This window comes from Dromiciops gliroides, chromosome 5 (assembly GCF_019393635.1).
Source record: "Dromiciops gliroides isolate mDroGli1 chromosome 5, mDroGli1.pri, whole genome shotgun sequence".
In the NCBI taxonomy this organism is placed as follows: Eukaryota; Metazoa; Chordata; class Mammalia; order Microbiotheria; family Microbiotheriidae; genus Dromiciops; species Dromiciops gliroides.
The window spans coordinates 149938794-149962874 of NC_057865.1; the positions used below are offsets into that span (position 1 = coordinate 149938794).

Genomic DNA, 24081 nt, shown 5'->3' on the forward strand with positions numbered 1-24081 from the left:
CTGGAATCAGGAAGACCTTAGTTCAAATTGAGCCCTAGATACTTACTAGTTGTATTACCCTGAGGAAATCACTTCTTTCAGCCTATTTCCTCAATTGTAAAAAGGGAATGTGCCTACTTTGCGGAATTGTCAGCATCAAATGAGATATTTTAAAAGCTCTTAGGACAGTGTTTCCTGGTACATAGTAGGTACTGTATAAATGCTTAAGCCTTTCTTTCCTCAAACTAGTTCTAAATTCATCTGATTGTACAGTTGTGGAGTACATATCTTTCTATTTTCTCAATGGGAATAGTATTATATATTTTAACAAAAGTTTGTCGAATCTAGGTAATCTATATTCATGACATTTCCCTTATCTAACTAGTTTAGTAAGCCTGTTAAAAAAGAAATATGGTTAGTTGGTATGATCTCTTCTTGATGGTCTGTTTTTTTTGTTTTGTTTTATGAAGTCTGTTTTGATCACTTTTTATTTGCTCAACAATCATCCTTGATCCTTCCTAGAATTTTCTCAGGAATCAAATTAAGTTTTCCAGACCATAGTTTTCAGATTCTCTTCTCTTTATCATTTTTTTGAAAGTCAGTACAGTGTTTGCTCTTATTCAGTTTTGTTAATACCTGTCTTGTTTTCCTAAATTTAAAAAATATTACTGACGGGGCAGCTAGGTGGTGCAGTGGATAAAGCACCAGCCCTGGATTCAGGAGGACCTGAGTTCAAATCCGGCCTCAGACACTTGACACCTACTAGCTGTGTGACCCTGGGCAAGTCACTTAACCCCCATTGCCCCCCCCCCCCCAAATATTACTGACTACTGCTTAGCAGTCACATTTGACAGTTACTTGTATACCTGAGGATGAAGTTCATTTAGGCCAAGTACACTGCAATTCATTAAGAGTAACTAGGTTGCCCAAGTCTCCTAACTCAAAGGAAGATTGGTGCGTATATCATGACTGTATTGGTATATGATATAAGAACATCTCTCGTCCTTTGTCAGACATACTCTGTATTTCAAACAAATTGGAATTTGCTATCTTGAGTGTCCGAACTTCCTTATGCCATCCACTCTCAGTACCTGGTATGCCCTCTACTCTTATGTATCTTGGAATCCTACTTGTTCTTAAAGACCTCGTTCAAAATTTTTGTCCATGAATGCCTTTCTGATCCTAATGTCCCCCTCAAAATGGTGATTTGTCTCACCCAAATTCATCATAGCTTATTTGTATCTCTCTTAATATACTTATTCAAATTTGTGTTAGTTATTAGTGTATTTCATGGTTGTAAATTTCTTAGTATCTGAGCTTTTCTTGTATTTACAAATGTTTCTTTTGAAGAGCATTCTAAATTGAATATTTAGAATAGTTAATAGATTTCTGTGACAGTATGTATATACAACACCAGTTAGCAGTATGAAATGTTATTCAATTTTTTTGTCACTGAAGATACTACACTAAATGGAAGTTACTAAAGTCCAGAAAGGATTTTGTAGTTGGCAGTTTGGTTTAAAAATGACTTTAGATCATTTTTCTGTGTGTTAAGACTTTAGTTTATTGTTTCTAAGAATAATCTTACTGGAAAAGTATAGAACAATAATGTTCCCATTTATGTGGCACAAAGGTCACATAGGCAATTACCATTAAGTAGAAAAGGTACAGAACTAGTTTATTCCCTCTAGAATTAACTATAAAAATTAGAAGGGTTGTAAACTGTCCATAAGAACCCGAGTGATGGTAATGATTCCTGTTCCTGGTTTCTCATGATACTTCAAGGATGCCAGTGTAGCACCTATACTATTTACCCTGCTATCCCTACCCCTTGCCAGATGATTAGCCCATCTTCTTTTTTCATACATTTGCCTAGTGATATATTTTACTCCAGTTCTTTTAGATTTCTTATATATTTTATGTTTTACCCTGCTCATACCTGCCATATACCTCTTCATTGCTTTCATATGATGTTCATTTGTAACTCTTCACAGACTGTAGTATGCCATATGCCAAGACTCAACCATACAACTGCCAGGAACAGCTAATTATTTTAGACCTGTTTTGCTCTTTTTACTGTGCTTTTGTGTGTGTTCTGTAACTCTTATTTCTCCTTGCTCCCATTTTCATTTTGCTATATTCTGCTAGTTATTACTCTTCTTAAATCATGTCACAATCTGGACTTTTTTTTTTTTTTTAGTGAGGCAATTGGGGTTAAGTGACTTGCCCAGGGTCACACAGCTAGTAAGTGTTAAGTGTCTGAGGCCAGATTTGAACTCAGGTCCTCCTGACTCCAGGGCCAGTACTGTATCCACTGCACCACCTAGCTGCCTCTGGACATGTATTTTTAACAGCTTTTTCTTTATCTTTTTTTCCTAAAACAGTCTTGGTATTGTCATTTATGATTAGTTATTCCTTAACTTGCAGAATTCTTTTCAACCTTCTATTCTAGAGACTTTAGCCAAAGTAGTCTTGTTTTTCAGAATAGTAAGAAAAAAGTGCCATATAATTTGAACTTCCTTCATATATCTTTATGAAGAAATTTTTTGCATAAGTTATGCAAAGCATAGGACATGATGACCTGTTATTTCATATACAATTGTCTTTTCCCCATAACCCTGAATTTGGTTGTTCTACAGCAAAATAAAAGTCAATAGCCATAGTTTATATTCAAACCAAATAGAATTAGAGTTTCTCCAAATAGTTTGTTATTGTCATAGAATAATACAGTCTGAGTGAAAAGGTGCCTTGGGGGTCATGAAGTCTAATTTTCTCATCTGAAAAATTAGGAAATGTGATCTTGGATACAGCAAGCCATGTCTTCATAACCCTCAAGGTTAGTGTTCTTTTGACTATCTGTGCTGCCAACTCATTGGCCGACTTCTCTGATATGCTGTAAAGATTTCTTCAGAACAAACTCGTTGTATGACCAATATTATAAAGTACCCTATTAAAATGATGATAGAATTAAGGTTCCATAGGGTGATTATTTTCAAGCATATATTGTATAGCTCATTTCTTTGTGAAAATAACATGTGATAGCTCTAAAAGTCTGTGATTGTCGTGTTGGAACCTCCACCAAATTAATTTGTCAGTGTTAAGATCAGACTTTTTCCACTTTAGTTTCCTTTTAAAAATTGGAAGTAGAACTTTTTTTGGGAGAGACATTTTCTATTAAAGTAACTCCTTTGATATCACCATCTCAGTTTATTCTTATAGTAAATTACATCAGATAGATAAGCAGAAACGGTTAAGAAGTGAAGCTTGAAGACCATTTCTTAAAAATCAGAATATTTGATTGTTTATCTGGCAAAGTTATGAGCCAGTCAGTAAGCAAGGTCAGATATATCTGGCTGCTTTAAAAATAGTTTTATTGATGCTTCTTGTTTTCATAGCAGTAATTTTGGACATACTTCTCCAACCTCCTATCCTTACTACCAATGAATTTGTTTTTAACAAATAAAAACAATTAGTCAGAAACCAAGCAACACATCTAAACTTGTGTGACAGTGTTTGATATTTCACAGCCCCCTTCTCCCACTTTGTCTTCAGAAGTGCTTATTTCCACACCTATTTTCTCATCTCTTTTTCCTGGGACCAAGTTTTGTTGTTATCATAGGGATTGTAGGTCCAGGACTGGAAGGGACTTCAGAGGTCACCACTCCACACCCTTCACTTCATAGATGACAAAACTAAGGCCCCCTGGAGAGGTTAAGTGACTTGACTAAAGACATCCAGTCAGTAAGTATCAGAAGCAGAATTTGAATACAGGTTCTGATTTCAGAGAAAAGACACTTCAGCTTTTAGTGTTTTTTCCCTCTTCATTTCCTATCAGCTGCTGCTTGGTTTTCACTTCTTGAATATAATTTTTCCCCCAGGATAAGCTCATCCCCAGAAATCTTGTTGATATGAAGATTGATTTGGCTGGTTAGCTCTCAACCACCTCTGTACTTCCAGTTACCTCTCCCTTCTGATTGGAGGGCTGGGGGGTGGAATAAAAAACCCCCAAAGCTTCCTTTTAGAGCACTCAGAATTCCCAGTCAACTCTTCATTTCCTACTAGCTACTTTGCTTAATTTTGAGCTGTCTTCCTCTCCCGTTCCCTTTCTCCTGCCTTTTGAGGTTCTTTGTGTATTGTCTTTCCCCATTAGAATAGAAGTTCCTGAAGTTCCTTGAGGGCAGGGACTATTTGTTTTTCTTATTTGTATCCCTAGTGCTCAGCACTGTGACGTCACATAGGTGCTTAATAAGTGTTTATGGACTATTTTTTTTTTCATTTACATTATGGTACCTATTATGTATGTTACTGTTTTGTTTCACTCAGCATTACTTCACACAATTTCCCCCATGTTTCTCTGTATTTCTGGTGAAAAAAATAATATTATATTCATATGCTACAATATGCCCTTCTGTTTCCCCAGTTGCTGGATAGTCATAGACAGTTTAGACCACTCATTGTAATGTAGCGTCCACTTCACAAATACTTGTATTCCAAAAGTTTGTAGTTCGTCATTTTGGAACTTTGGACTTTCTAGAAAAGGTGTTCATAGGATCATAGATTTAGAGCTGGAAGGGACTTTGGAGACCATCAAATCTATCTAACCTGATTTTATAGATGAGGAAACTGAAGCACATTGAGGTTAAATGAACTGGCCACATGAACTCAAGTATTTCAGACTCCCAAGTCTACGTACTATTTCATGCTACTTTTAAATATGTATTATGTATGTGTGTACACACAACATGTATATATGCATGATATACTACAATATTTGAAGGGCCTGAAACTTTTTCAGTGTTCTTTTCACTAATTCAAATTACAGCTCCTCTGCTATTTAGTAGAGTTGCTGTAGTTGAAAAAGCTGTCTTCCTGCAGCCAGCCTGGTGATAAGACTCTCAGAAGTTAACTTGGACAATACACTTAACAGAGGCTTTCACCAGACTGTACTTTAAGCTTTTCCAGCTTGGTAAAGCTACTAAAGTCTATAGTCTACTGGCATAGTCTTGGAAATCCAGGATTACCTTCAAGCTACAATGAAGCATCAGAACAGTACTATATTTGAGCATTATCTGTTCATGTCTATGTGTGTGTTTATATAATTCCATTTGCTCTCCTCCCTTCTTTCCACTGTTTCAGGCTTATCAAAATGTAAAATGGCTTTGTCAGAATGTATGTAGGATAAAAGTTTAGCACTTAAATAACTGTTATAAAGTTACTATCAAAAAAAAATTGGAATGACGACATCACCAAGTAGTCTTTCTGCATATTTTGGGGGGGGGCAGAACAAGGAGGGTTAAGTGACTTGCCCAGGGTCACACAGCTGGTAAGTATAAAGTGTCTGAGGCAGGATTTGAACTCAGGTCCTCCTGAATCCAGGACCGGTGCTTTCTCTACTTCACCACCTAGCTGCCCCCTTTCTGTATCTTCTTGGACACTTCCTTTGAAAAGAAGCTTACTGTCTCAAAAAAAAAAAAAAAGGAACCCATTTTCTCTTATGTTGAATAGAAATATGCTACCTTATGATGCTCTAAGATCCCCAGCCAACGTTTGGGTTTTTAAAAAATTTTGAATGATTTTAGTCTACCCAGACACACTCAAAGACCTTTATAAATACAATTTTAAAATATTCCTTAAAGAAATGACTTAAATATTTAGAAGGGTATTTAGTGCTTATTTTTGAGTTATGCCAATATAATAAAAATGACATTGTTGCCTTAATTGCTATGCCTATCAAAATACCAAGGGAGAAACTTTATAGATTTAGGCAAAAACATGTATAATTTCAAAAGAATTAATGGAAGAAAGTAGAAATGAAGAAGGAATAACCCTTGCAGACCTCAAACTATAATATTGTATAGTGCTATTGTTTCATCTCTTTGGCATTCAGAATCCTTGGTAACATGGTCCCTTCCTACATTTCAATTCTTCTGACAACTTCCTATCCCCGCCCCCATCCCTACACCCATTACAGTAAAAGAGAGGAAGTGGAGTCAACCAATGTCAACCTTTAGAAGTTTAGTTGAGAAAGAGGAGAGGAATATAGGACAGTAGCTTAGTGTCTAGTGAAGGTTATGCTGGGATGGAGAGCACTTGCCTGTGTTTGTAGGCAGTAAGAAAGGAATTGGTAGATTGACTGGGAGGTGAGGAAGAGAGGGATGAGAGTGGGGCTGATTTCCTAGAGAAGACTGGATAGGGATGGGATTATTATATTTGTAAAAGTGGTTGATCTCGATGAGAAGGACCATTTCTGCATCAGAGACTGGAGGAGAGAAGTAAATAGCAGAGGATGATATCAAGTATTAGAAAAGAGAATGAGAGGGGCAGCTAGATGGCACAGTGGATAAAGCACTGGCCCTGGATTCAGGAGTGCCTGAGTTCAAAATCCGGCCTTGGACACTTAACACTTACTAGCTGTGTGACCCTGGGCAAGTCACTTAACCCCAATTGCCTCACTAAAAAAAAAAAAAAAGAATAGAGAATGAGGACCCTGAAGAGAGATGTCAATTACAATTTTATATTCTAATATAATGTATATAATCAGTCTAGTTGTTGAGACTCCTTCCAGTTGTCTTCATCAGCTTTTGAGTAGAAGTGGAGGAGGCAAGTGGCAGGAGTACCTGGGTTGATGATTGTCAAGGAGTGGGTGGGGTGTTAGGACAGAATAGGATAAAACCATATTTATCTCTTATCATTATTTTTTTGGGGGGGTTAATTTTTTTTTTCTTTTTTTGGTGAGGCAATTGGGGTTAAGTGACTTGCCCAGGGTCACACAGCTAGTAAGTGTTAAGTGTCTGAGGCTGGATTTGAACTCAGGTCCTCCTGACTCCAGGGCCAGTGCTCTATCCACTGTGCCACCTAGCTGCCCCTCTTATCATTATTGAATGGGATAGAATGTTCAATTTTTAGAGTTGAAAAGAATATCGAACTGACATGTTGTGTTTAAGTAAATTTTCAGGTAACATTAAAAATGTTTTGAAATGTTTCTGAAATGTATTATACATTTCCCTGCCAGAGTAAATATTATGAACAATATCATTTAACATTTTATTAATAATGCAAGAGTTATGTTTATTACAGAATAATATTTCATAATATATTATAATAATGCATTATTTTGTAATACAGTGAAGTTCTTAGGTTATAATAAAGTATGTTATATTGTTAGCTCCTTTACAGAATGGCCCTAGACTACTACATATACCTCTCTGTTCTGTTTCCCCCATTATCCCTTTCTTTCTCCACACCTACTGTTTGCCACTCACTCTTTCTCCTGCACCCCCCCTTTTAACTTAGGGTTGAAAGTGATTAGTGGAAACCACAATAAATACAGTAATAACTTATGTAAATTATAGAAAATTGGTATTCTGAATGAGTGAAATTTTATGGATATCTAAAGCTTACATATTTAAATGCCAGAAATTTTAACCATTTTAAAAGAAAATGTTTCTATAAGGTAGTCTTTACTTTCTTGATGAAATACTGTTATAAGTCTATAGTTTTTTTTAATCAAAATATTAAATGAACTCATACTACCTCACTATATCTATAGTTCTACTCTCTGCTGTTAGATGTCACTTTTCATTGTTATCAATATATCTTTTTCAATAATTAACCGTATTTATATTCAGTTGAGTGAGGATAAGGAGGGCTTCATCCAAATGAATGGGGCTCTTTGACATCTACTTAACTTTCAGAGAACTTTTCATTTTATAGTCAGGTCTAAGATATTTGATGTAAAAAGTCTGGTTTATAGCCAAGTTGAGCATTCCTCTGTATTGTGTAAAATTGTCAAATGGTTTTTGTTTTTGAAAAGAAAAAAATGATAAAGTGCATATAGGCTTTATGCAGAACTACTTCTGGTAGACTTGGAGGTTTTTCAGCTTCTAAATCAGGGCTTTTGTGTAGGATTGGAAGGTTTCTAGAAGTCTAACTGCTAGGTAAGTGGAATTTTGTTAAAATAAAATCAACAAAAAGTAAAAAAAAAATACATTGGACTTTTTCCTTTACCCCCAGTGACATCCTTAAAAAACTGCTGGTCTTAGAAACTCCCTCCAAAAATAGAGGGAGCAGCTAATCTGTAATTTGCAACCTTGTAGCCTTTGGCATTTATGAGGTTGTTATTTTGCCCTTAGTTACATCACCAGTGTATGTCAGGGGTAGGACTTGAACCCAGATCATTCTGACCCCAGAGATAGCTATTTACTATGCCATGCTGCCCCCTTTCACTTGTGTGTGTGTGTGTGTGGGGGTGTAATACTCATTGCTGTTTTTTTGGGGAGGAGAAGGAGAAGGTATTTGAGTCTTACTTGCCTTTGGATTTCTCATAATCAGTTTCTGGAGCCTAAGATTGCTACCTAGTAGGTAAAGAGGGCAAATGCAGAACTATTGGATTTGTTTTTTTCTTCTAAGAATGCTTTATTATATTTTGGTGGGAGGACCCAGAACAGAATATAACAAACACAGGTAGACTTTTCAGCCTGGTAAGCAGAAATAATAGCAACAATAACAATAACAGCATTTTGGGTGTTAACATTTATATAGCATTTACTGCGTACCAGCCACTGTAATAAGTATTATCTTATTTGATGCTCATAACAACCCTGCGAGGTAGGTACTGTTTTTATCCCCACTTTACAGATGAGGAAACTGAGACAGGTTAAATGACTTGCCCATCATCACACAAATTGTAACTATCTGAGGTTGTAGTTCAGCTCAGGTCTTCCTGACTCCCAAGTCCATTGCTCTATATGTTGTCACATCTAGTTGCCCTGGGGGACATTTAAAAAGAGTAGGTGTCTGTTTTTATCACAACTTCTCTATTTCTGTTGATGGTACTACCATTTCCTGAGTTATTCAGTTAGTAAACATTTTTAAATTGCTTACCATGTGCCAGTCACTGTGCTAAGTGTTGGAGAGACAAAAACAATCCATGCTTTTAAGGGGCTAACATTTCAACAGGATCAAGATCTGGGTCATCTTTGAGTCTTCCTCTGTGCCTGATTGCCTGTTGTTAGTTGCCAGGTATATTGTTTTCAGCAGTATGTCTTAAATCAGTGTCCCCTTTATCCTTCTCATATCTTCCATTTTCATATAATATAGGTTCTAGTAAAATTAGACTGCTCTATATTCCCTGTTCTTATGGTACTCCTTTCTTTGTCTTAGTTCATGATACCTCCTGTGCCTGTAATGGATCTCTTTCACTTCCAATCTTTCTCAAGTCCTTCTCTTCATTCAAGACCCTACTTAGGTGTTGTTAACTCCTCTCTGAAGTTTTCTTTGGCCTTTTCTTTACTCCTGACATTTTGCTTGGATGGCCTTTGTACATAATACATTCTTCAAGATCTTTGTATGTGTGTGCCCCTCCCTTTATGATGATCAGATGGTAAGCTCCTTGAAAGCTGAGTCTGTGTTGTCATTTAAATCCCTAGTGCCCGTTGTAGTGGCTTGCAAGTAATAATAACAATCAGGCTTACTTTAATAATAATATTTCTCAAATACTTTGGGGTTTGTAAAGTACTTTACAGACATTCTCACTTGAGTGTTTGAAATAAGATAGCTCCTGTTCTAAAGGAGCTCACATTCTACGATGGGGGTGGGGGGCAGGACACAAAACATAAAGGAGATTTCAATATAACCCTCTTAGATAGAAGTTATTCCCATTTTTCTATTGAGGAAACTGAGGCTGAGAGAAGTGACTTGCCTAGAGAGTGCTTTTCTCATACCAATCTTGTGAAGGATAAGTGGGGCAAGTATTATTATTCATATTTTAATGGTAAATAAGGGCTATCGTTCCACTATTCCATGCTACCTTGAGTAGATATTTGTTGCATTGAAGCCACATAGTTACTTATCCCAACAACTTTCAAAGGACAAGTTTCCTTAGAAGGCACTGATCAGCAGTGTAGTTTCTAATGAGCCTGAAAGCCTAGACTCATCACATGTCATTCCCTGGAGTACTAGCTGTGTCCTGAGACAGTGTAGTAGTACAGCAGCCAATGAACAGAATGTACTGAGAAGACATGGGTGAGGCATGCCTTGCTACTTTCACATCACTGTCCCTGTGCTTCATCACTTGCCTGAGAGGCTGATCTAATTCTGCTCTGCTAGGTTCTTGCCTTATATTGCCCTGTGCCTACAGAATTATCCAGTAAGAAGTCTACCTCTCATACACTGGTGATGATTGTGTTCTCAAGGACATGTAAATAAATTACTTACAGGAACAGATGGGGCAGAAACATTCTTGTATGTTTCCAGAAAAGTGTTCCTTGTCCTGTGCATTGGCTGTTTGCTTTTTTCATATTCTAACATAACTTACATGTACTTTACTATTGATGCCGAAACAATTAACAACTAGTTTAACAAAAAAGAGATTTTAAGATATATGACTAGTGCAAGTACTTTTCTAGGTACAGGACTGTATTATAATTTATTATAATAATGGCCCAGAAATATTAATTCAGAAAAGTGGTGTTCACTATAAATACAGTCTGTATTTATACCTTTGAACCCTCAAGGTTTCACAAACAACATCAAAGTATATGTCATTTTTAAGCCAATAGTCACAAAAGCTAATCTATTTATTTAAAATTTTAGTATCAACAATAACCATCAAAAGACAACCAAATAAATTTACAAAAATAGAGAAAAATCTTTCTTAGAACTCTTACTTTAATGTTATAGAACTAAACAAATTGGTAAAAACAGCATTTAAGATGTGTTTTTCTTTGTAAACCTTTCTGTCTGAAGTTCTGATACATTTTCATTTTGTTTTCTTTGCCTTACTTTGAAAGATAAAATTGTCGTGTTCTTCAAGTATCTATTTTCTGTAACTATTTTTAATGTGAACAGTTTTTTCCCCCACAGATAAAATCAAAGACAAAATTAAAGAGAGAGACAAAGAGAAGCAAAAAGAAAAAAAGAAGCATAAAGTAATAAATGAAATAAAGAAAGAGAACGGAGAAGTCAAATTATTGCCAAAAGGTAAGTCCTTACAGTATAATTTTGTTTAGTGTATATTATTGCTTAGTTTTAGTTGTATAAATAACTAATACATATTTTTCTTGGAGGTGAATTTTAATAGTGATTTACCAAAACGGTGGGAAGTATATGATGTGAATATAGATAGAATTAATATTCTGTATTACAGTTCTTTATTAATAATGTTTTAGAATGTTATTTGAGAGAACATTTAAAGAGGTCTGGCTAAGAGGCTTATCTAATTCTGCTCTGCTAGGTTTTTGCATTATATTGCCTTGTACCTACAGGGTAGGAAATAACTTTCGAAAGAGGTTAATTTTCCTAAGTGGAGAAACATTACAACTTTTCAGCACCATTTTTCGATTTTGAGAGTTTTGATACACACCCCATGATAGAATGCCATGGCATTTTATTAAGATATGAAAATAGCAGAATTCCTTTGGTGACAAGAAAATGACATTTAAAAAAACAGTGTTCCTTCTTGAATTCCCTGTAAGGAATTTCTGTCTGGCAAATTCAGGAAATAACATTTTTCTATTCCATTCTTGTCACACTCAGGAATACTAATTCTGGATGTCTCTTGTGTTTGATCAGTTTTCAAGTTGTGATTAAATTTTATCCTTAGAGGGTAATAGTCATAAAAATACCTTTTGGAGAATAGATAATTTAAAAACTCTTAATAATACAAATCCTGCATGGATTGAATTATAAAAGTTGAATACAGAGTAAGAGTAACTTGTAGGAGTAAGAGAAAAGAGGTTGTGAAAATACTGTGGTGAAAATAGAGACCAATACACTTTCTAGGATTCTAGCTATTGTCCTGGCAAAGTCTGTAGCTATATTATTAAAATTCCAACAAATGTAACAGCTTTCATATTGAATCTCTGTGTCTGCCTAAACAACAGAATTATTTAAATATTGGATGAAAGCTCAAGGGAGGAATAGAGCTAATATTTGTCTTTATCTTTGTGTATACACACAAAGAAGTAATTGGTTAATTTAGACTATTGAAAGCATGGGAAAAAAAAGATTTTCTCACTATTTCCATTTTCATCCTTCTTGTGAACCCAGATGATCTTGTACCATAATTTGTACAAATTATCTCTTTTCTCCTTCTCATAACTTCTCATCTAAGTTCTTAGTCTTTCCTTTTAGGAACAGAAGTCAGGAGTAATTTTTGGATACTTTAGTTGGGGGGGTGGTGAGGCAATTGGGGTTAAGTGACTTGCCCAGGGTCACACAGCTAGTAAGTGTTAAGTGTCTGAGGCCGGATTTCAACTCAGGTCCTCCTGAATCCAGGGGCAGTGCTCTGTTCACTGCTCCACCTAGCTGTCCCGAGCCTCATTTAATCTTAACTACATCAATTCAGACATCAGCTGGTGATTAATAGCCAAGTCACTTTAAATGTCTTTAAAATCACATCACTTTAAAAGTCTTATGCTACTGACTTAAATAATTATTCTCTAATTCACCTGTGTAAAATTATACTGGTATAAATTTTATGCAGTAGTCAGTTCAATTGACATGTACTTATTAAGTGCTTACTATGCACCAGGCATTGGGCTAAGTGCTAGGGTTACAAAGAAAAACAAAAACAATCATAGTATCTTAAGAATATAGATTTAGAGCTAGAAAGGGACCTTAGAAAATGAGGAACTGGGGCAGCTAGGTGGCGCAGTGGATAAAGCACCAGCCTTGAATTCAGGAGGACCTGAGTTCAAATCTGGCCTCAGACACTTGACACTTACTAGCTGTGTGACCCTGGGCAAGTCACTTAACCCCAATTGCCTCACCAAAAAAACAAAGAAAAGAAAAGAAAATGAGGAACTGAGGGTCAGGAGAGGTTAAATGACTCACCAAGAGTCTAAAAACAGGATTTGAACCTGTCTTATATTTTAAAATTTAATTTAGTGTTTATGTTTATGTTCTTTTCCTCCTCATCCCCCATCCCCCAACAAAACAAAACAAGACAAAACCTGTTACAAACATGTATAGTCAAACAAAACAAATTCCTCCAATGGCCATGTCCAACAAAAGTTATGTTTCAGTAGCACTTTTTATCATTATAAAATTACATTTTATAGGGAAAGAGAGCATAAACTTGAGTTGCTATATGGCCTTAAAGGGAAAGAACTTTAAGGTGGACTTGGAGTTCAGTGTTAAAGGAAGCTATCAATTATCAGAAGGAAAGGAGAGTGTTCATAGCATGGGGTTTATCCAGTGGAAAGGCATGCCCCTGGGAAATGGAGCATCATATGTGAGAAACAGCAAATAGGCCAGTATGGCTGGGCTATAGAATGTGTAAAGGGAAGTAATGTGTAAGAACACTGGAAAGAAAGGGGCCAGATTGTTAAGGGCTTTAAATGCTAAATAAAGGAGTTTATATTTGATCCTACAGATAATTGGGAACTGCCGGATTTTATTGAGTAGGGGAATGAGATGGTCTTTATTTTGGCAACTATACCATGCATACCCCTGACTGTTAAATTGGAAACAGCAGTAAGAGTGTTCAGAAGATGATTGAAATGAGATAATACAGTAGAAAAAAGTTTGAAGTGGATTTTAGACTTCTGCATGTTGATAGTTAAGTTTTCTTCAGATGTGGAATTCTTAGCCAAGAAGAAAATAGGAAAAATTTAGATCTCAGAGGAGTAGCTGTTGAAGAATCTGAGTGCATTAGGAATGATAACTAATACTTGCATTTTATAGTAGTTTGTTATCTATATTAAGAATGAGTTTGTGATATTTCTATTGCTGATTACAGACACTATTAAAAATTACTGATCATTATGATCTATTTCAGTACTTTTCCCATCTTTCCAAAAGGAAAGATGCTGATGAAATGAATGAAATTATCTTTCTTTATCTGGACAGCAAAAATTGTTATTTATATTCTTTTTTTCTTTTTTCTTCCTTCCTTCCTTCCTTCCTTCCTTCCTTCCTTCCTTCCTTCCTTCCTTCCTTCCTTCCTTCCTTCCTTTCTTTTTTTTTTTTTTGTGGGGCAATGGGGTTTAAGTGACTTGCCCAGGGTCACACAGCTAGTAAGTGTGAAGTGGCTGAGGTCGGATTTGAACTCAGGTCCTCCTGAACCCAGGAAGTGGGTTCAGGAGGTGCCTTGGTGCCTTATCCACTGCGCTACCTAGCTGCCCCCTATTCTTTATTTTCAAAGCAAAAAATGAAGTGTGACCATTTCCTAAGTTACTCTGCGATCAGGGATAAATATTTTGTTGTCTGTGTGCCAGGTAATATCTAAGGTAGTTACTTTTCCCTCTTTTTTTCCCCTCTCTTCCCCTTTATTAAACTGATCTCTTCCTCTTTCTTTTCCCATTATTCTTTTTTCTTTACTAATGTTATCCAGTTGTACTAGTAGACATTTTAAGGCATAAGAATGCCACCCTGAATGCTGACATTTAAGGCTAAAATGATTGCTGATTCTGCCCTACACAAATTCCATTTTCCTAGAAACCTTGTGAAGTCCTATGTGACTAACATAATAACAAAAACAAATACTAATGCAGTATAAATATATAACATGTACATGATATCTGTCGCATCTCTTTCTCTTTCTCTTTCTCTCTCTCTCTCTCTCTCACACACACACACACACACACACACACACACACACGCACGCACGCACGCACGCACGCACGCACGCCAACCAGAGAATTTTTCTTTCTCCCCTGGCAAAGTGTATAGAATCTGTTATGAGAGGCAGGATAGCATAGTGGAGAGACTGAGCTACTTGAAGTCATGAGACCAATAGCTGTGTTTTCATATTCAAATCATCCCTTTCAGAGCTTCAGACTCTTCATCTGTAAATTAGACTATTATTCCTACTACCTATTTCACAAACCATAAAGACCTGTGTAAACTATGAAGTATTATCATTGAACCCACATACATTAAGCATTTATGTTACATCCAACAAAACAATTGAATTAATAATGACAAAATCAAACCTGATTTACTTTAATAATTCTAGTATCAGATATGAAATTAGGTCACTATTTTTCTGGATAACCTTCCTCTTAGTTTTCAACCCAAAAGATATACTGATACAAAGAAAAAACGGTATTTTGAGAAAATTGTTCAAATTAAAATGATTTTGTCTTTATCTGTACAATTCTCCTAAATAGAATCATAGTTTTACTTTTCACCTTTTACCTTTCCTGCGTCCTCAGTTACTCAAATAATCCTATTCTTCCTATTATATTATACTTTGGTCTTTTTTTTTTTTTCTCAGTGAGGCAATTGGGGTTAAGTGACTTGCCTAGGGTCACACAGCTAGTAAGTGTTAAGTGTCTGAGGCCGGATTTGAACTCAGTTCTTCCTAATTCCGGGGCCGGTGCTCTATCCACTGTGCAATCTAGCTGCCCCCTATTATATTATAAAAACAGGTAAACATTAGGACTTAAAGTGAGAGAAATTCTAGATCTGTTTGGCTCTGGATTTACTATGGGGAACTTTTGATTTTTAGAATAATATGTGTTTGAAAAGATTTCTGTTAATGCTCATGAGGAAGCTTTAAAAATGAGAAATGGCTATATCATCTTATGAAAGTTAATATGCAGTTTAATTTTAAGATGATTAGGTAAGTTAAAGAACTTTCCAATAAAGGAATCTTTTTGTAGGCCAATTATTTTTATCCTAACATTTCCCATTTTTACATAACATATAGTTCCTTCCATATTCTATATGTAGAGAATAAAATGAGTAAAAGGAGAGTTCATGTAAAACTAGAAGAAAACATACATGATTTCAGAGTGGAAGTTATTCCTTTAAGTGTAATTGGAAGGCAAAGGTTTCATTTTATAAGTGTGCTCTTGTATATTCCTTAGTAGCATGAAATGGGGAGAAAGGTATACCTCTTGGATACATGTAAACTTTTTTTTTTTTGTAAATTAAAATTTCTTTTTTAACCAAATCCACAATTTCAGTGGTGCATGGAGCTCCTTATGAAGTAACATTTAAGAATACATAATCTAATTGAAAATTGAACTTTCAGTCTTTTAAAATTATAACAGTATCCTAGAAAATTGCCAAGTCAGAGCATGCTTGTTAGTTTTGGACATCAGAAGTATAACAGAATAACAGAAGGTTATTTATTCATCCTTAATATTAGAATTCCCAGGGTTTTAAACTTGATCTATCAAGTTTCAAACCAAATTTCTTTTCTATAATATGAATTTTAGGTTTTATGGTTTGCTCTAAGCCATTTTAAGAGTACTTCATTAATTCTTTTTTTTTTTTTTTTTAGTGAGGCAGTTGGGGTTAAGTGACTTGCCCAGGGTCACACAGCTAGTAAGTGTTAAGTGTCTGAGGCCGGATTTGAACTCAGGTACTCCTGACTCCAGGGCCGGTGCTCTATCCACTGCGCCACCTAGCTGCCCCTTCATTAATTCTATCAATTAACCTCCCTTTAAATTTTCTTGACTCTTTTTTTGGAATTTATCTTTATAAAGGCATATGTGTATTTTTGTTGTTATAACTTTAAAAAATTATAATTAGTTGTTGGTTTTCTTTATCCTTGTTGATGTTGAGGTATTAATGTGATTCACACAATTTTATACTTAAAGTGACAATTTATGATCATTTTGAAAAACATTTAGATGCCTCTCTATGGATAGAGATCTATATTATTTCTCCTTTATTATTATGTAAAGCAAGTCAACAGGGAATTTGTAGTCTAAAAAAGTTTGATAGGTAGGACAGATTTTTTCTTCACTGCCCCTTCCCACCACAACCTTTTTTTTCTCTGTGTGTGACTTGCTTTTCTATCTTACCAGAAAAATAAGCTTTCAGTAACTTCTTTTATTAAGTAAAATTTTTTATTGAGCCATGATTGACTTAAAAATATAAGTAAATTACATTCTGTTTTTTTCTCCTTTCTCTATTACATGCTATAAAATACATTTTACATAAGGATAAAAAGTAAAAGATAAGGAGCTGAGAAATCATTTTTAAGTATTTAGTTTGTCACTTCTTTAAAAATGGTGGCAGCTAAAGATTTTTTTGCATGTGTATTGCTGAGGTAAAGACTTGGTGATACTGATTGTGTTGAAGAACTACAGTTAAATGTATATGAGAAAGAAGGATGGGGGCAGGAATTCAACTCAGTCATTGTGTAGGTTTTTCACTCAAATCTTATTTTATGCATCTGTTATATACAAGATACTGTACTAAACAGAATAGAAATACAGAGCCATAGTCCTGGACCTTAAGAAGCTTATAAAGTTAGTAGGGTAGTTAATACTACAATAAGTTTGATATGATTAACATAAACAGTATTTTAAATGGGATGGATATTTGGAAAGAAGGTGAAATTAGTTCTAGACAAGATGGTCAGGAAAGGCTTCATGGAGGAATTCCAGTTTGATCTGGGCTGAATTTTGAAAGGTAGAGAAAAAGGAAGGAAGAACATCCTGGGTAGAGCTAAGGACCTGCCACAGGTAAGAAAGATTTAACATTTCTTCAGGTAATGCTGACTTGCATTTATTCAAGACTACAGGTTCATTTTAGGGAAGTAGCAGAAAATAAAACTACAGATTTATCCCTTGAATGTCAGCTTAGGAGTTTATTCGTTATTTGGTAGGCAATGAGAAGTAACTCGTTTGATGAGGGGACGTAATCTAAGTGGTGTGTAAGTAAGTAAGAAAAGTTTTCTGGCGATTCTGTGCAGGATGGATTGGAGTGAGGGTAGACTGGAGGCAAGAATGCTAGTGTAGGAGGCTTTTGCAGGAGTCCAGGTGTGAAGTAATAAGATTATGAGTGGGGGAGTGGCAGTTTGAAGGTGAGGAAAAACTGTAAAACAAAAAGTCACCTAAATTTGAGTGATTGATAACAGATGACACTGAAACAACAGGAGGAATTGGAGGGTTTTTTTTATTGGGTGATAGGGAAGGGCAATGATAGTACCATTTCATAAATTTAATTCAGATATGGGATCTAATTTAGAGAGGAAGCATTAGACATGTGACTTAAAGTGATGATTGGACATCAGGGTGAAAAAGTGCTAAGCAATTAAAAGTGTAGGATAAGAGCTCTGGAAAGTACTTAAAGCTTAAGTTGAAGTTTGCATGATCAATTCAAAGATGATTGTTGAAATCCTAGGTATGTATAAGATCACATGAGAAATACATGAAGAGAGGAAAAAGAGACAGGGATGGGAGTAGATCCCAAAGGAAAGTCCAGATTTAAGGTGCAAGAGGAGGGTAACCAGAGAAATAAAATGGGGAGAGTTTCAAGGAGGTTGGGTGTCAGTAGTGCACAAATAATGACAGAATACTCCAGGAAGATGAGCCCTAAGAAAGAGAAACTGGATTGTCAGTTAAGGATATTGTTGGATTTTCAAAAGCAGTTTAAATAAATTGATAATAGGGTGGCAAGGCTGTTTGCAGGGAGTTAAAAAGTGAACAAGACTAGTTGTGAAAGAAAAAAGAAAAGTACACAGTATATTTTATTTTGGAGTGTAGCAGCATCAGGTCAATATTTCTAGAATAAACAACAAGAAAGGAAAAGTTGACTAAATCATAAAGATGCTTTGATGGAGCAGAAGCCTGAAGAAGTTTGGAAGAATTAGCTTTGAAAAGTAGGAACACCTTTTCATTTGAGACAAGTGTGGATAAGAAAGGTTAAGTGAAGTGAGGAAGACATTTTGAGGGGAATTCAAGAGGTTCAAGGGGTGGGTGTCCTACACAAATGAAAATGAATAAATTCATATCTATGGTTTTACTTCAGTTACTCTAGAGAATCATTTTAGAAAATAGAATTTTTCTTTTGAGGAAATTTGTAATTTTCTGTTCTATGTTTAGAGAGACATGGTGAGGCCCTTGATTGTAAGTTATAGTAAAAACAGCTTATAATTGTGTAACATAACACCTTAAATTTTGTACATGAAAGCATATCATATTCTCACTTGATCCATATTGTAATCCTGTGAGTTAGCAAGAGCAAATATTATTATCATGATTTTACAGATAAGGAAACTTAAGGCTTAGTTATTAAGTGACTTGCCCATAAATCTGTTTTGCCTACCATTCCACAATGCATGATTTCTTTCTTTTCTGTTTCCACATTGTTTAGCTCAGGATTTCTTTTGAATATGTATTTTTGATTTGAACTTTTGGTGGTATCAATCTGGGGGTTCGCAAGCTTCCTTGAGAATGCTGAAGCACCTAAAAGTTTTTTGGGGCAATAAAAGGTTAAGTAATTTACTCTGTGATCATTTGGAGTCAGTATGTGTTAGATGCAGGATTTGAATGCTGGACTTCTTGACTTCATGGCCACACCCCTCCTATTCACTGAAACAGATGACCTTTCAGTCTCTAGCATTTCATTAATATAGCTTTATTCTTCTGCCTCTGTATCTTGTCTCTTTAGTGAAAATGAACAAAAGCCATGAAGTTATTAGAGTTCTGTTACTATTCCTTCTATCTTTGAGGGCTTTGTTTTTGAGAAAATACTAATGACTTTGTAAATCATCTGCTTTGTCTTTTTCATTGGTTCCTTCTTGGAACTTAAAGGACTACAGAAGCCCCAAGGAATCTGCATAAAGGCCAAATTAGTTCTGACATAAAAAGAGGCAAACCAAGTAGTTTACAAATTGCCTCCTTCTGCTGTTTTGCTGGTTTTACAAATATCTCCTTGTACATTTTCATGTTCTGTCGCTCTTGTAGTTGCAGTTGGCGGGGTGGGGATGGGGCTTGAGTTTGAGTCGGAGGGCAGTTTTCCAACTCTCAATAATGGGTACTTTCCTACACAACATTGGTGTTGATAAGTTATTTTTTTCCTGTATTTTACAGTGGATTGTCCCATTCTTTTGATTTTATTGGTGTTCTTATATTTTTTTTTTACCAAAAGTGTGCTATTTAATCTTTTTATACATTTTAAAAGTTTTAGTGCACTTAGTGTACTTAAAATGGCACTAAGACTTTTGGGGCATTCTGTATATTAAGTTTTCAGTGCAGTGTAAAACTAATCCTCAGTACGAAGTACAATGAAGATGAATTTGTCTTTTTTATTAAAATGCTTTACCTAAAGTGTGGGATTTTAGCAGTTAAAATAAGGAGTTTCAAAACAAATTTTTCCCAACAGGTGGGAAGGACAAACCAAAAACAAATGCAGAAGACTTACAAATTAAAAAGGTAAAGAAGAAAAAGAAAAAGAAACACAAAGAAAGTGAGAAAAGGAAGCGTCCAAAAATGTATAGCAAATCTATTCAAACCATCTGCTCAGGATTGCTTTCTGATGTTGAAGATCGAGAAGCCAAAGGCATCATAGATGATCAACTTAAGGATTATATTGGAAAGAATTTGGATACCAAGAAGGAGTATGAGTCTAAGATACCTGAGAACAGTGAGTTTCCATTTGTCTCGTTAAAGGAGCCTCGAGTTCAGAATAAAATGAAAAGGTTGGACACATTGGAGTTCAAACAGCTCATTCATATTGAGCACCAGCCTAATGGAGGTGCATCAGTTATCCATGCCTACAGTAATGAACTCTCCCACTTGTCTCCTGTGGAGATGGAGAGGTTTGCAGAAGAGTTTGTGGGTCTGGTTTTTAGTGAAAATGAAAACTCTGCAGCTTATTATGTAATGGGTATTGTTCATGGGGCAGCTACATATTTACCTGACTTTTTAGACTACTTTTCATTTAATTTTCCCAATTCACCAGTGAAAATGGAGATATTAGGAAAGAAAGATATAGAGACAACGACTATGTCCAATTTTCATGCTCAGGTAAGAGGTTCTCTTTTTAAAAAATAACTAAATGGCATTTTATGAAGGCTTTTGCTATTTTTTTTTGAGTTATTAACTGTTTTTACTGTAGCTATAAAACGGAAGGTAAGAATTAAGAATTTAAGTGAGTGTTAGGTGTAAGCTATTTTCTAAGCCTGGATAGATATCACACAAAGTGTTTTTAAAATTATAGTTTCTAGCCATTACTTCAGAATTTTTCCATAAAGATGATTAACAAAACCTATGTAAAACAAAAAGAAATCCTTTGCAGGTGTTATCTGTGGCCCTAAGGAAAGAAAGGTCTTAGGTACAATATAAATTAAGCATGTGCTCTAAAAACACTTGGAATTTACTAACATTTACTTTTTCTTCTTTAAAAATTTGCCTAAAATTCATCTTTTGCTTCTACCCTTTCCTTTCCCCCCCATATAAAATTGTTTTAGCCTTTTAAACACTCATTATAGTTGTCTAATTCCTGGTGGAATCATTATGTAATAGACTTGGAAGGAAACATGTGGATTCACTGTATTGCCCCTATTTTACAGATAACAAAACTGAGACAGAGAGGCTACATCTGTGCTTCCAGTGGTCACCGTATGAATTATATAAATAGGACCAACACTAGAATCTTGGTCTCCCTACTGATAATCCTGTGCTCTTTCTATAACACTGAATTATTGCAATTAATTTTCACACTGTTGAACTAAGGCAAATTTTTTTTTTATCAGCTTTGAAAAGTGTTGTTTTAGATGAGTTGATTCAATGAACTCAACTGCCAATTGAGTGCATGGTATTGTGTTGAATGATGAGAATACAAAAATAAAATAGACCTTGTGTTCAAGGAACTTATGATATATTGGAGAATTTCAGTCTATAAATCAAGGTAATTTAAGGAGGGGTTTGGAGGAATGAGTAAAGGCTTGAGGTTGGAGGTGGCAACACTTGAGCTGTGCCTTAAAGAAAGATAAGATTTCCAAAAGTTGAAGATTAGAAGGATGCATGTTCCAGGAAAGGAAAATTGTTTCCTGTGAGTGAGGTGGGATATGTAGTGGAAAATTTAGGGAACAATTTGGTGGAATAAAGAGTATATAAAAAGAGTAATATGAAAGACTGTGAAGGTGAGTTGGAAGGAAATTATGGAAGTTCCAAAAAAGTTTTCTTCTGGAGGCAGACCTCTCGGAGAAGGGTTTTTTAACATTATTATTTTTTAAATTTTGTGTGTGTGAGGCAATGAGGGTTAAGTGACTTGCCCAAGGTCACACAGTTAGTGTCAAGTGTCTGAGGCCAGATTTTAACTCAGGTCCTCCTGAACCCAGGGCTAGTGCTTTATCCACTGCACCACCTAGCTGCCCAAAAGTTAACATTTTTATTTTTTGTGTGAGGTTTTTTTAATAGGGTAATGACTTGGTCATTCTTGTGACTTAAGATTAGATTTACAGCTGTATGGAGGATGGATGTGGAAAGTATGGATTAGAAACAAGAACACAAAGTTGGAGGCTATTATAAGAGTCCAGGTGAGAGGGAAACTAGGTCTCTGGGCACATGAATGGAAAGTGATGTGAGAGATGTTATAGAAATTGAGTTGACAAGACTTGGCAACTGATTAAAGGAGTGAGAAAAGAGAGTTAGTTGGCTCCCAAGTTACCCTGGGTGACTAAATGGATGGTGGTAGCTTCAGTAGAGATAGAGAACTTTGGGGTGGTAAGATATTGTGGGTTTTCTGGGGCATGTTAAATTTGGAATTTGATGGGTTATGTAGATGGAAATGGTTATCCAGCAGACAACTGACAGGTCAGGAGAGAGATTGGGACTGAATCTATGGGTTTGTAAGTTATCTTCATAGAGAAAATAATTTGGACTCAAAGGGAGTGATTGAGATCACTAAGGGAGACTGTGTAAAGAAAGAAGAGAAGAGGGCCCAGGACAGAACCTTAATAGATGATGATCAAAAAGAGTAGAATGAGCAAGTCTAACAGATAGAAGAATCAGTAGAAAGTGGTGTCACAGAAGTGAAGGAAGGAGAATGTTTTTAGGAAGGGTGATTGACCTTGTCACAAAGAGTAAAGAAATCAAAGAGTTTGACTACTTAGAAAAGGCCCTCAGATTTGTCAGTTGAGAGATCACTGATCACCATTCTTTGAAAGAGCAGTTTCAGTGGAGGATTAAAATAAAAAACTAGATTCCAAGGGAATGTGAGAAAATAGAGGCATCAATTATGGAGATTTTATTAGGATTATTCGTTTGTCAGTGAAAAGGAAGAGAGATGTAAATGCATAATTTCAGGAGATTGTCATATCAATTAAAAATTTTTTTTTGAGGATGGGAGAGATTAGTTAGCACTAAGGAGACAGTGAATAGGGAGAAAATGACAAGGAAAAATGGGACAAATTTCCAGAAGAAATGGGTTTGTGGGGTGATTTCCTTAGTAGAACAAAGGAGAAGAGGGCATATGGAAATATAAAGGGTATTAGAAGTATGGAGTATTAAAGGATAAGGGAGAGTGAAATGGATGACCTTAGGGCTCTTAGTAAAGTAGGATATTGCATCAGATGCTGAAATAATGAGGAGTGAACCTGAAAGAAAAAAGGGCAGTGTGGAATTAGGGGAGGAGAAGGAGGCAGAGAGAAAATTTAAGATTACATAGTATGAATTCGTAGTGGACTCAGTTGTATAATGGGGGGGGGCAGTGAGGGCTAAGTGACTTGCCCAGGGGTCACATTGCTAGTAAGTGTATGTACTTTGTCTTCTGTTTTCATTTATTGTAAGAATGTGAGTATGGATATAATTCTTCTAATAGTGGACACATGAGTAAAGATCATACATAAAGAGTACTAATTTTTAAATTTTCAAAGAACTATTTGATTCCTTTGACTCCTTCAAACTCTGATTCTTTCTTATCTATTTTACCAGGTAGGGAGAGTTCCCTAGGATGTAGGACCATTGCTTTTTGTTTCATTGTCTGAGTGAGAGTCCAGTCTTCTGGTGATGAGATTTTCTATGTAGGTCGATTTGTCCTTGGACAATGAAAATATTAATTTTTTTCCTACCCTAGTTTGTGAACTTTTGCTGTAATTTAATGTGTTTGAGAGTTGCCTAGAGATCTGAGAGCTCAAGTTAAGTGATTTGCCAAGGACAGGTTCTGACTTTGTAGCCAGCTCTATCCATTACACCACACCACCTTTGAAGGACTATACTTTAAAGGAGAGAAAACAGGAAAAAGTTCAGAGAAGACATGAACAATCAAGAGAATGAATCTACTTATATAGAAGTTGGAAGTAGGATAATAGAAGCTATTTACTAGTCAGGAATGGAATGCATTAATAAAGGTAGAACATTTAAATTTCATCCCTATTAAAGCTTTGCTATTTCCAAGCACTCAGGGTATTAG

General features: G+C 35.6%; 1 protein-coding gene across 2 annotated transcripts in view; it reads left to right on the top strand.

Annotated features, from left to right (window-relative positions):
- Positions 1-24081, top strand: part of RSBN1L (round spermatid basic protein 1 like) — a 92256-nt gene that overhangs the window by 22542 nt on the left and 45633 nt on the right. Inside the window, exons 2-4 of one of the 2 annotated variants that reach the window (XM_043967791.1) lie at positions 10843-10959; positions 20050-20310; positions 20629-20693. In XM_043967791.1, the coding sequence (XP_043823726.1) occupies positions 10843-10959; positions 20050-20310; positions 20629-20693 (443 nt within the window). Of the gene's footprint in view, positions 1-10842; positions 10960-20049; positions 20694-24081 lie in introns of both variants that reach the window. The other variant, XM_043967790.1, reaches the window with a different exon arrangement.